The 14087-nt window shown below is 40.2% G+C and overlaps 1 protein-coding gene across 4 annotated transcripts in view; it reads left to right on the forward strand.

Moving 5' to 3' along the window:
- Positions 1 to 2461: 2461 nt before the first annotated feature.
- The window catches only part of HNRNPR (heterogeneous nuclear ribonucleoprotein R), a 57031-nt gene continuing 45405 nt past the window's right edge, over positions 2462 to 14087 (forward strand). The window contains exons 1-5 of one of the 4 annotated variants that reach the window (XM_061393574.1): positions 2462 to 2587; positions 5702 to 5870; positions 8118 to 8236; positions 8782 to 8889; positions 10564 to 10677. In XM_061393574.1, the coding sequence (XP_061249558.1) occupies positions 5714 to 5870; positions 8118 to 8236; positions 8782 to 8889; positions 10564 to 10677 (498 nt within the window). In that variant the 5' untranslated portion in view covers positions 2462 to 2587; positions 5702 to 5713. Of the gene's footprint in view, positions 2588 to 2622; positions 3046 to 5701; positions 5871 to 8117; positions 8237 to 8781; positions 8890 to 10563; positions 10678 to 14087 lie in introns of those variants that run through there. The other 3 variants (XM_061393580.1, XM_061393564.1, XM_061393588.1) reach the window with 3 other exon arrangements.

Here is a 14087-nt window from a genome sequence, read left to right on the forward strand (position 1 = left end):
AAAATAGGTTAAGAACCCTCGAGCTAGACGCAGATTTATGTGATGCTAATAAAGTTTAAACTTCAAAGTCCCTTTACCATGCCCTTCCAGACTCTGTTCCTAAATTTGTATTCATCATTTTATATTTTTTTTCTTAAGGATCCTAGCATATACATTTTAATTTACATTATAAAATTATTTATAATTTATATACAAAATTATATAATATATATATTATAAAATTACATAATTACAAAATTAATCATTTCAAATTATAAAATTAGCATTTTAATTTGCATTATAATTTGAATGAAATGGCCTTCCCTGGTAGCTTAGCTGGTTAAAGAGTCTGCCTGCAACGCAGGACGGAGAAGGCAATGGCACCCCACTCCAGTACTCTTGCCTGGAAAATCCCATGGATGGAGGAGCCTGGTAGGCTGCAGTTCATGGGGTCTCGAAGAGTCGGACACGACTGAGCGACTTCACTTTCACTTTTCACTTTCACGCATTGGAGAAGGAAATGGCAACCCACTCCAGTGTTCTTGCCTGGAGAATCCCAGGGATGGGGAGCCTAGTGGGCTGCCGTCTATGGGGTCGCACAGAGTCGGACACGACTGAAGTGACTTAGCAGCAGCAGCAGCAACGCAGGAGACCCTGGTTCGATTCTTGGGTTGGGAAGATCCCCTGGAGGAGGGCATGGCAATCCACTCCAGTATTCTTGCCTGGAGAATCCCCATGGACTGTATAGCCCGCCAGGCTCCTCTGTCCATGGGGTTGCAAAGAGTTGGACACGACTGAGCAATTAAGCACAAAAGATGCTTGCTCCTTGGAAGAAAAGCTATGACAAACCTAGACAGTGTATTATAAAGCCGAGACATCACTTTGCTGACAGAGATGTCTACAGTCAAAGCTCTGGTTTTTCCAGTAGTCATGTATGGATGTGAGAGCTGAACCGTAAAGAAGGTTGAGTACTGAAGAACTGACGCTTTTGCAACGTGGTGCTGGAGAAGACTTGAGAGTCCCTTGGACAGCAAGGAGATCCAACCAGTCGATCCTAAAGGAAATCAACCCTGAATATTCATCGGAAGGACTGATGCTGAAGCTCCAACATTTTGGCCACCGGATGCGAAGAACCCATTCTGTGGAAAAGACCCTGATGTTTAGTAACAGTGAAGGCAGGAGAAGGGGGCAACAGAGGATGAGATGGTTGGATGGCCCCACGGACTCAATGTATACGAGTCTGAGCAAATTCTGGGAGATGGTGGAGAGGGAAGCCTGGCTGTGTTGTAGTCCACGGGGTACACAAACAGTCGGACACGGCTTAGCTACTAAACAATAGAATTATTTGCATAAATTTCACACCCCAGGCTGCAAAAGTTGGGTTCTCCATGACGTTCAGCCCAGTACCAAATGCATAGGTTTTCAACAGCTAATTTTTGGTTGATAGTTTCCAGGAAATTTAAATTATCCTTGAAGTGTATCTGGAAATTTTTCAGGCCACTGCTTGGCTGCCTTTTCGCCTGGAGAGGGACAGGGCATTGGAGATGGGGAAAGAAGGGCCGTGGGATGAGAGAGATTCGGACTAAGGCGAGCAACAGGGGACAAACCAGTAGGGGTGGAGGGTGAGAAACGTTTAGGAAAAACGGGATTTAGCCTCCTTTGGGAATTAGCTCTTTTCCTTGCACGGTTCCTTTGGCTTCGTAGATGCATACACCTGCCCAATGTTCTTTTGTGAATATGAATTAGCTCCAAACCCCACGCAGAAAGGTCTCAGCTCTGTCATTTGTAGCTAACATGACTCTTGAGTAAATGCCCACTTGAGCGATTTCCCTCACATCCTGAGCTGCTCCCAACCATGTGTGGAAGGGAGCCAAGGAGGGAGTTTTCTGAGTGCTCCAAGGGATGATTTTTCTCCGCGAAGAAATTCTCCAGCAAAACACACGAGCCAAACTCCTACAGCGTGCTCTAACTGGAGCAGAGAACGACCTAGAGCAGGCCCGGCCGCGTGGCGGTGGGCGTGTCCGGGGCGAACGCGGTGGCGGCGGCTGCTCCAGGGAGGCGGATTACCGGCGCTAAGGCGCCGGTGAAGGAGCGTAAGGGCCCGGCGGCGGATGGAGCCGATGCGGGTCGTAGGGGGCGGGGTTCCGGGGCGGCCTCGCGCGGGCGGCAGACTAGAAGGGACGGGGGAGGGGGCGGGCCTCGGCCACTCTGGGCCTGCGGCCCCACAGCCTCGCCTACCACTCACGGCTTCACCACAGACCCCTTTGTGTTCCTGCCCCCGCCCCGGAGGCGCCCCAGCCGGCGGCGCTGAATTTCCTCATTGGCTCAGCCGACGGCTTCCGCGATTGGCTTCTGAGCCGTCCGGCGTGGGGCGCCTCTTCTCGCTGCTATTGGTTGTCTGGGCTGCTCGTCAGACCGCCGCGCGAGGTGATTGCCCAGCCGCTCAGAGTCCCTGGAAGCAGTTCCGGGAAACCCCGCGTGCTGCCGGGATCGCGTCTCCGTCCGTGACGGGGGGGGGAGGGGGTGGTGCGCGCGCCATTTCTAGTCGTTTTCAAAGCGCCTCGCGCTGGTTCTCACGGGCCCGGCCACCGGCCCCAGCTCTGTCCTGGTGAGTCTCGCGCCGGCCCGCGGGGGGAGGGGCCGGGAGCCCCGATCCGACCCTACCGGGCCCGGCCCGGGCTCGGCGCCTGCTCCCCAGTGTCGTTTTCGCTACGAGGCCCCCGGGGTGGGGGTGGGGATGGGCTGGGGGCGGCTTCGGCCTCGTCCGGCGGCTCAGCGGAGGGCCTAGCAGCCGCAGAGGCGCTTCCTCGCCCTCGCTCATCCTCCACGCTCCCTCCGCTACCCGCCGCCTCCCCTCCAAGCCCAGGCCCGAGGTCCGGCCCGCTGGGCGCCCTCCGCGCGGCCTGCCGGGTCCGCCGCGCTTTTCCCGCCTCCGCCCGACGCTCCACGCGGCCGAGTCGGCCGCTTTCAGTCCCCGCTTTAGATAGACCCCATCGCCTCTCCCTGCCGGAGCCCCGCCTTGCTCCCTGTCTCAGCCGGCCTAGCCGCGCGTGGGGTTTGTTGATGGTCAGGACCGGCATGGGCTGGGGTGGGCTGAGGGCGGGATGCCAACCCGGGCGAGCCGAGCCGGGAGAAAACTTGTGTGTGAAGCAGAGGCCGAGAGGCCGGTGTGTGTAGGAAAAAGCCTCCGTTTCCCCTCCCCAGCCGCCCCCCACCCCCAGTTCTGCATGCTGCAAGTCGAGATTTGAAGGAAAAAATGACTACTAGAGGCCATGAAACTTAGGCTTCGAGCGGCGCCTAAGATACCGAAGTCTAAATGTCATAGGCGCACTCTTTTGGAAAGGCGATTCTCTTTTTCTTCTGCGATAGAAACCGTATTGCCAAAATTTTAAGACTCGAAGAAGGCACGGGGATCTTGAAGAGTTCAGCCCCTTCCACACTACCTGTTTCAGATTTTTTGCTGTCCTCCGGAGTCTAAATTTATGTCTCATGAGTCAGTCGTAGGATAAGGGCTTGACACTCCTAAGCCATGAGAGAACCGTTAGTTTTCATTTCATTGGATCTTTGAAAGCCGGTCTCTTAAAATGAGAAGAATTTTCACGAGATGTTCAGGGAAAAAAAAAAAAAGTCAGGGAGGGGCTAGTGCCAGATTTCCCAAATCTCCCAGCAACCCTGATTTTAAATTTCTCCGTTTTGCAAAAAAAGTTTAGATCAAATAACATCAATCACATTAGTATATTTGCTGCATCCAGAAATATGGTTTGGCTGTGTGGCATTGAATTGACACGAGTTTTAAATGGTCTCATATGACATGAAAGTCTTTTTTTAAAATGAGCACATTATATTTGGTTTGAAGAGAGCTTTTTCCTTGATCTGGAAGGTTTTATTTTCTGGACTCCCTTAATAGTTGTACTTTTTTGTTAAAGTTTACAGACATTTTTTGAAAATTTCAACCAATTTCAGAGTCAACTTGTGGAGAGCCTTTACAATGAATGGTAGTCATAAATATTTCTGTCTTGTACTTAATACACAACTTGTCTTTTGGCTTTACACATACTTTAAAAAAATACCACCTTAACAGATTTTCATTGAACTTTTCTGTTAAAAATTTGCTTTCTTTCCGTGATTGATAGTATTCCCAGGTGCATACCGCAAGGGTCTTGTGATACTGAGAACTTTTTGAGTTCTAGTGATCTATCTTATGGTCGTATTTGAGGGTGGGCGAGCCTGGAAAACAACTGTATGTTCCCAAAAATATTTTGGACTTGAATGCATCTTTATAGAAGAAGGTTGTACTAATCAGTAAACTATTCATCTTGCACTATAAGTAGTTTCTTTATCAAAAATGCCAGTTTTGACCGTTTTTGTCAGTTCATCAGAATTTGAGTTTTGCCTTGAGAAACATTTATCCACCCAGAGATTAACCACGGAGTCTGCCTCTATAAACATTAGTGGGTTACTAAGTCTTAATGTTTTGTAATCATAAGAAGTTATAATACTGTTTATCTCATTTTCAGAGTAACAGTTTGTGCATTTTCCTCTCTTCCTGCTTTCTATTACCTGCTTCTCAGTCTTCCTTTTTCATTAACTTCAACTAAATATCAGTGGACTTTGAAGTTGTTTTAGGTCAGAAAAACTGCACCTGGTGCGTTTGCACAGTGTTTTGATAAGCAGTCTGGAAGTGTGGTTATCTTATGTATGGCTTTTAGTGCTTTTTAGGAAACTTGTATTTTCTTTATAGCTGTCTAGGTATCTTCAGTTTCATCAGGAAAAGTAGGCTTTTCCTTGAAATCCACCTTCATGTCTTTTATTTCAGTATTTGTTGCAATGTCTTTATTCTGCTGCTTATGATCTTCATCACATTATAATTTCACCACAGACAAATGCACTTTAATTCCCTATCTTTTGAGGAGCTAGTATAGAGACTGGCCTTGTATGGTTTTATTATTTAATCTCTCTTCAGGGATTTGATCCATTTCAGCATTACATAAAAGTTGAACACCCAAAATGATTTGGGTAGGTAAATCTGAGACATCTGACCTAAGTTTAAAAAGAAGCAACCTTAACTATAGCTCACTTTTTATTTTATGTGGACTTCAAGCAATCATTAGCTTTTAAACCTGGTCATTTTTTCTTTTAAATCTGTGAATGGGAATAGCAAATTAATTTTAGAACAAAAATTAATGTCAAGCTGTGTTTTTTAAGTTAGGTGGAGAAAACCCAAACCAGCAGCATGTTGAACTAGAGACAACAGGGCCTTTATTTCACACCTATGTTGGATTTGAAGCAGAGCTAGTAAAGTTTGAAAGTCCTTGAACCTTAAGTTGTCTGTGGGTGTTCATTCTGTTTTTAAATCAGACTTTTTAAAGTGTTTAAGAATTGAGAGCTGAGGGGCTTTTTAGGGTTTTGTGGTGATCTGTTGATAAGCTCATCAGGACACAACTGCTGCTTTTGTTAATTAGTGATTCTACCTTAAATAAATTCAAGCTTTTATCTAACCTAGTGTACATGAAGTTCCTTAAAGATGTAACACTTCCATGTACATTTCCCATGGTTTTACAGAATTATCTCAAATTTAGGTCAGATACATCAGAAAAGCCATCAGAAATAATATTTTGATAGAGGTTATTAGCAGCATGTATACAAATTAGATAAATCATGCATTGTCCTACAAACTAGTTATTTCTGGCTTAATGTAATATAGCTCCTGAATTTTTTCCAGCAGCATAATAAAATGGCTAATCAGGTGAATGGTAATGCGGTACAGTTAAAAGAAGAGGAAGAGCCAATGGATACTTCCAGTGTAAATCACACAGAGCACTACAAGACACTGATAGAGGCAGGCCTCCCTCAGAAGGTGGCAGAGAGACTTGATGAAATATTTCAGACAGGTATAATATACGTTTCTTGTTTCTGACTGGTTATGAAAGTGAGGGCAAACCACTTTGAATTTTACAGATTTTTTTAAGGTTAAATATTACTTATTGTTGCTGATCTATGTAGAGCCGAATGTTACTTTCCCTTCATTGAGGGCATATTGGGTTTGAGTTTGATATTCTTATTTCATTATTTTGAAGCCTTAGTGTTGAATATGCAGTCTGAGTTGTTTCAGAACAGTACATCAATTTGTCTTAGATTTACCATCAATTTAAAATGTGTTTCAGCATATCAAATTTTACATTTTTTTCTTAATCTAAATCAGTCGTCATTTTGCTTTTACTTTTCTACCTTTAGCTTCTTAAAGTGATTGTTAAAATAGCTTAGGTCTTATTAGGTGGCATAAAAGAGGACTAGTTTAGATGGTATTGTCTGCAACGATAATAAAATGTCAGACTCCTTGAGAGTTTGTGGCCTGTCCAGTTTGTGACAGACAGAGATCTACAACTCTCAGTAATTTGGAAGTGTTTGGTTTGTAACAGCTGTGTTTTTTTTTTTTAATCTAGAATCCCATGGTTAAGTGCTTAAGCAAATTTGAACATTTTAATATGGTGGTTGTAAGTGGTTTGAGGTTCTAAAGAGGGAGAGAAATATGTATACCATTAGAGAGCATTGTTCATAAATAAATATGTCCTCCCCCTTTGGGCCCATTAGATGGAAACGTTCTTCCTCTGTGTTTTGTGTGCCTGTCCAGATTCTGGGAGAGAAAATGGAATTGTCTCACAAACTGTGTCTTAAGTACTGTAGTAACAAATACCTGTTTTTTTGTCCTTATTTATTTATTTATTTTTAAATCCGAGAAGCTCAAGCTAAAGCTCATTTAGACACTAAAATGACTTCTCAGACTGACTCCTGGGTGATGGTCCCTCTGAAAATCAGTGCTCAGAAACTTTCTTTGATGTTCTGCCATAGAGAATTGGCAGTGATCTGCTTAGAGATGCTCTCTTGTAGAGTGTTTTGTTATTGATAAGAGGTTGATGGCTTGGGTGTAGGGTTGGATTGACAGAATGGATTGATGGGTATCTCTGAGTTGTGACTTTGGGTGGTGATATGGAATAGTCAAGTAAGGAAATGCCAGTTATTTTGGCATGCTCATTTTGAGCTCTTAAATCATGGCATCTTTTTTTTTTTTTAAGTAACTTTGCAAGTGATACTATGGAATAAAGTTCTTTTTGGCTTTACCAAAATGGAGTCACTTTTGATGTTAGTTCATATGGACTTGGGGCTTTTAATCTGCCAAATATTTCCATTTTACTTTGGATCAATTCTGAAATATATTCAGAAATATAAAATTTAACAGACTTAAATTATATTTAAACATAGTAGATGTTCTGTGTGCAGTTAAATATACTATATGTATATATAGAATGCAGTGCATATATTTTCTATATACTTTGCTTGTAAGTCCATAGTAAAGTCCTTTTAATGCCATTTGAAAAAAAAAATTGTCATTGTTGACAGTGTTGTTAATGCTACAGCATCTTTTAAAATCTCAGAGTGACACTTGTGAAGAACAAAAAATGCCTTAAAATGTGACTTTTCAGAATTGATTAATCAAGCTGCACTTGCATTTATAGGAAAAATTTAAAATTTAATGTAAAATATGCCTTTCCACATTCTGACTGCAGCAAAGTAGATGCTCAAAACAAATGAAATTTCATTTTATCTTTGGTGCTAAGGAGGGAAAGCTTTTGACACTTTTTGAAGAGTGGGAAGAATTATTTAGCAAAAATAATTCATTTTTTCCCCCACTTCTTGGGTGGTTAGCAACAACTCCAGCAGTCCATATAATTTGCAGGTTGATTCTTGGGAAATACAGTGTTTTTTTGTTTTTTTTTTAACCACTCTAACATAATCAGAACTTACTATTTTAATGCTTAATCTGTAGTACAGTGTGTATGTACATCAGATTTAACTTCCAAGATTTAAACGTTTTGGAGAGTGGGAAATGGGGTTAGAATTTTTGTGTGAAATGTGGGGATTGAAATTTATGTTTATAGGTATTAACATTGTGTCTTTTGTTTTCATATTTGTACTCTTGATCTTTCTATATAGTATTTGTATAGCTGACCTATATGCGTATAGTTGAATGAAAATGTAGTTAGTATTTGAATAGAGCAATTCTTGATGAACATTGATAGCACAGTTTAGACTATCCTCTTTGTTGCAATAATGTTACCCGTTTTCAATTTAATTTTTAGGATTGGTAGCTTATGTCGATCTTGATGAAAGAGCAATTGATGCTCTCAGGGAATTTAATGAAGAAGGAGCTCTGTCTGTACTACAGCAGTTCAAGGAAAGTGACTTATCACATGTTCAGGTAAGGACATTATCCAGAAAAGTCTTTGAACAACTAATGATCTGAAATTATTTTACTATTACTTTTTTTCTGTGGATAAGTGGTATTTTTTATTTGTGACTACTACTGCTTCTTTAAAAAAAAGTTAGCGTAAAAAAATCTACATGGCAAAAAGTTTTCAGAAACACAAGTGTAAAGTAAAAGTCTCCCACTTCTTGTGACGTTTTTGGATTATGTGAAACTGTTTTGTTATCTTGGAGGAAAATAGATAGGAGGAATAGTTTCAGGACATCTGGCAAAAATAGCCCAGATACATTTAAACATCAGCAAATGGAAGACTATTTTGCCAGTGCTGAGGGTAAGCTCCCCGGAGGTCTTCTGTGTCTTAAGTGCTGTCAGTTCCAGTCTCTGGCACATAGCAACCACTCATCAAGTATTTGTTGAGTTAATAAATGAGTAAATATTTTGTTTAAATTCTGTTCTTCTGAAATTTAAATTTAATTGTATATTTGACCCTTCAACAATTCCTGGTAATTCTTTTTTATTGAATTACTTGGCTGTTCTAGAACAAAAGTGCATTTTTATGTGGAGTTATGAAGACCTACAGGCAAAGGGAGAAACAGGGGAGCAAGGTGCAAGAGTCCACGAAGGGACCTGATGAAGCAAAGATCAAGGTAAAACTTGACTGGGGTAGTTGTAATGAAATTAAATGTAATCATGAGATCAGATGCTCTAGAAATATTTATTTCTTTGGATGGGTCAGGTCTTGGTGGTCCACGAGGGATCTTCCTTGCAGGATGTGGGGTCTTACGTTGCGGCGCACGGGCTTCTCCGCAGTTGCAGTGCTCTGACATAGAGTGCATAATGCCTGGAGTGTAGGGGGATCAGTATAACTGTGAGCCATTATTGTTACTGTTGTTATTATTTAGATAAACTGAAAAGAAAATACAGGGCTTTTACTAAAAGACTAGTGAACCTCATATTTAGTTAAATGGATATTGGTGTTTTGCTGTAGTGATAGACTTTTCAATTTGAAATAATGTTGAAGTTTGTACAATTCTATCATGTTTTAGATAAGAACTACAACTTACAGTTTTTATTCCTTTGTACCTTTTTTTCCTCATGTGGAAAATGGCACACTCCCATTCTTAATATCTTAAATAATAGGTGAGAACTTTATTTGCTATAATGGTTATTTTTTTTTTTAAACTTACTGCTGTTCATAGAATAGGTCTATGTTATTTCCCTAAAACTGGCTATCTGCTCTTGAGAAGGTGCATATTGTATATGTAATATGTGTATACTACATATTATACAAGTAATGGATAATATACATGTTTTGTGTCAATGGTAGAAGAATGGAGGATCTAAGATAACTGCTATCTCAGGGTTATCCAGTGATATTTTTTAAAACTTGAATTTGATGTCATCTAAAGTTTCTTGTTGCTCTAACATTCTGTGGTTTTTAAAAACCTGGAGTGTAAAATCCTGCCATTCCTAGATGGATCGCCTTTCTTTTTTCCATTGTGTCCTTGTTCTGTAGGCCTTTCATATGAACACAAACCCTTAAGGGCAGGGACAGTATCTTCTTTTCTATGATTCCTCTTAATACCTCATATAGTGTTGTGAGGAAGGTTGGAAATCAGGAAACAGTTTATTTTTTGAAACCTGAGAGTATATTCATTTGGTAATTGCCAAGTATTTTGAGTCTGTGCTATATGAGAAATGGTCTGGTTCTTATGAAGCTTCTGGTGTAGGAGTACAAAACAACAGGATCAAACAAAATAAAATTTAAATGATTTGAGTACAATAGAAAGTCAGAATAGGATGATGTGAGAAACAGTAAATGAAAGAAGCTGCCTAAGAGAGCTAGGACTTGTGAGTTCTTCCTGTTTTTAAGGATAGAGAACATTTTATTTGAAAAGAATCACTTGTGGATGTAAGCATGGTATGTAAAGGGAACAAATAAGGAAAAAATCTGATGTAGAGGGGATATAAAAGGAGGCATACTATGGTATGTAAGTATGAACAGATAGCTTGGGGTCAGCTTACATCGAAGTGTTAGTAATCCTTCCACCTTTTTTCTTTTCTCATTAAAAATAGATGACGTGTGCTCAGAGACTTAATTTGCCTACAACTCTTTCCATGCTTGGAAAGGAGAAGTAAAAGTCTATGTATGTGAGAAGAACTAGTGTGAATGCTGTGATTTTTTTTTTCTTTTTTCTCCCTTGACTAAAATACCTAAAATGTTGGGGTACCTTTTGGAAAAGATTTCTATTTTGATTTGTGTGTGTGTTTGTATGATATTTCCCATTCAGCAACTGACAATCATGTCTGATTATCTTTAGGCCTTGCTTGAAAGGACCGGTTATACCTTGGATGTAACCACAGGACAGAGGAAGTATGGCGGCCCTCCCCCGGACAGTGTGTACTCTGGTGTGCAGCCTGGAATCGGAACCGAAGTGAGTGTTCTTCAGGCGTTTGCTGAAATCCTTCCAGTTTGTGAATATTTCTATCTATTGTATGATGGGGAAAATAACTTGGATTTTTTTCAAAGAGTAGCCATAACTTTTGTTTTGCTATTCATCTGTATTCTGCTGCCATCGTAAGCAGGGATAATCCTGTGAATGGTAGATACCTAAACACTTTGTAAAGGAATGTGTAGAGTTCTTGGAACTGGTAGCTAGAACTATGCAACTAGCGACACACCATTTTAGGTCCTTGGGATGAGGTTGTTAAGGAGAAGCAATTGCTTTATTCTGTTTTTCTTTTATGTCAAAATGGTGCTTGTCATCTCTCCTAACCCTCTCCTCCATCACATAGAAGATACTCAGTGTTTACAGAGAGATTTAGTGAAGGGAATGGGTTGCACAAAGGAAGGGTGTAGAATCAAAGGATGTAGGAAGGATTCTACATCAAAGGATGTAGAATCAAAAGGTTGAGCACATTGGTCTATACTTGAAAGAAGAGGGAGTCCCTTCTGCATCTGTGTGTTGATGAGGGTTTCTTCATATGCCTTTATGTTAGACTATTCTGACCCTTTAAATGGAGAGCACTGAATGCCAAGAGACAAGTCCCGTCATTGCAGGTCCCCTTTCTGATTTGATGCCTCCGTTGTCTTTTTAGTGCCTAGCAGGATGCCGGGAGTATAGGAGGACAGATAATTGGTGGTTATGGTTTTTTTTTTTGAATACTGTAATCATGACCTCATAACTTAAAATCAGATTAAATGATAATCTTACAGGATTTTCTTTAAAACAAAGTGAAGGGGGTAGATCCTTAAATGATAGTGTCAGTTAAAATATTTAGGTGGTATTATTATGTATCTCCTACTTATTAGAATTTTAAGAAATTCTGAAACTTTACTCAAACATTATCAGTGACACCCTTCTGAGTGCTGAAATTTAACTTTTGAGGCAGTCCAAAGCACAGATTGTTATTTCTAGTTTATGAGTATGTAAATAAAGACATCACCATTTAATGTAACTTTTTAGATCTATATCAGAGCTAATTTTAATTATGTTCTCTGTATGTAAATGTACATTTATTGGTTGTTGTTCCCTGAGCTTCTTTTATGCATTATTATAGTTAATTATTATAGTTATTCTGTTTCTTAATATTTAACATTATTAAAAGGACTCTAGGCCTTTTTATTTTTTGATACCTGAATCAGGTACATATATTTGTTTTTGAATTTCAAAAAACTACTGTAAATTACTTACTGCTCTATAATTATTGATAGAGTTGGGATTGGGACTCTAAGCCGTCTACATTCCTTATAGGAGAAAGTATCATTGAAACATAATATACTCACTGTTGTCCTCTCATTAATTCCCTGACACCATACTTAATGTTCTACTTATGTTGTGAACCCTTTCAAATCTACATTTATATTTTATTTTTAAAGAATATGGAGGGACTTCCCTGGTACTCCAGTGTAAGTTAAGGCTGTGCTCCCAGTGCAGGGGGCACGGGTTCAATCCCTGGTTGGGGAACTGAGATCTTCATGCCACATGGTGTGGCCAAAAGAATAATAAACAATATGGAAATATAACTCAGCTTTCTTACAGGGACTCCTGTACTATATGTATTTTTTTTCCTAATGGTTTTAAATTTGCACCTAAGCCCTCATGTAAACTGAATGAAAAATGGAATTGTTCCTTTGCCATTTTCTTGTTCCTGAGACAAGTTGAAACACCTCCAAGAGGGGAATACATTTTGAAAAAGTTATCAGTAGTATACCATTCATCATATGATATCCTTATCAGTTATTATTACACTTTCTTAGTTTCGTTTCTTTGACTGATTATAAAATCCTTAGAAATAAAAGTTATATCATACAGTTTTGTTCTTCACAGTGCCCAATATAGCCTACTGTAAAATTGGTTGTATCTATTTTGTAATTAATCGAAATATTTTTTTTTAGCCTGTTAGGTAGCTTCATTAATGAGCTCTTTAATGGAGACTTGTTTTATCTTTGCTCTGTGTAGATAAGGGACTGTGTGCTGCAGTCCATGGGGTCGCAAAGAGTCGGACACTACTGAGTGACTGAACTGAACTGAACTGATGTAGATAGGGAGGGATTTGCTAGTACTTTAAGATTTCACTGGAAGTTCTTCATTTAATAAACTGTTTTGAGTACCCAGTTAAAAACAAATCCTATGTTAAACGTAAAATTTGTTTCAATTCAGTTCAATACAGTCACTCAGTCAATATCCGACTCTTTGCGACCCCATGGACTGCAGCATGCCAGGCTTCCCTGTCCATCACCAACTTCCGGGAGCTTGCCCAGTCTCATGTCCATTGAGTCAGTGACACCATCCAAACATCTCATCATTTAATTATTTTGTCAAGTGTGTAAACTGAGTATTATGTTTCTAAGCATCACTTCAACCAGCATGTATTTGGCATACCTATATTCTGCCAGACCCTGCCTCAGTGCTGGTATTTATTTCTAGATAATCAACAATACATGGTCCTGCCTTTGAAGAGGAATCAGACACACACAGTCAGTCAGTTCAGTCACTCAGTCGTGTCCGACTCTTTGCGACCCCGTGAACTGCAGCACGCCAGCTCTCTGTCCGTCACCAACTCCCGGAGTTTCCTCAAACTCATGTCCATTGAGTCGGTGATGCCATCCAACCATCTTATCTTTGGTCCTCCCCTTTTCTTCCTGCCTTCAATCTTTCCCAGTATCAGGGTCTTTTCCAATGAGTCAGTTCTTCACATCAGGTGGCCGAAGTATTGGAGTTTCAGCTTCAGCGTCCATAAATAATATTCAGGACTGATTTCCTTTAGGATTGACTGGTTTGATCTCTTGCAGATTTTATATTGCACTCCCTCTGTAGGAGAAGATGTGTTTTTCTGTATGTTATCATTATGTGCAGCAGATATGGTTGCAGCATAAATCCCTATATGAGATCACCAGCCTAAAGCACTCCTGGCAAGCAGTTTGTTGCAACAAAATTGCAGTGTAAAGTTTTAGATTCCTCCCTTAAGTTCAGATTTCATGAGAATTGGCCCATACTTGTTGAAGATTAAAGTTTTGAAAATTAGGAGGGTTTTAATATATTGGGTTGATGATAGATTTAGTAAAGTGATTGGTTTTAATTGATACCACTTTTGATGCTCCAAGGTTTGGGGTTTTGTTCTTTTATGGCTCATTGCAGTTAGTAAAAACTACTACTGGCTCTTGATTGAGGAAGTTGAAATTAGGGTCAGTGCCTGATACTGACAGTATTGAAAGTAAGTTATGAGAAGACAATGAAGTTTTATCTTTGGATAAAATCTACTGTAAATTAACCCTATGGTGAATACTCATTAATGGACCTTGTTGCTAAGCATTGACCTTGAGATGAGAAATAAACAAGAA

This window comes from Bos javanicus, chromosome 2 (genome assembly GCF_032452875.1).
Source record: "Bos javanicus breed banteng chromosome 2, ARS-OSU_banteng_1.0, whole genome shotgun sequence".
NCBI classification, from domain to species: Eukaryota; Metazoa; Chordata; class Mammalia; order Artiodactyla; family Bovidae; genus Bos; species Bos javanicus.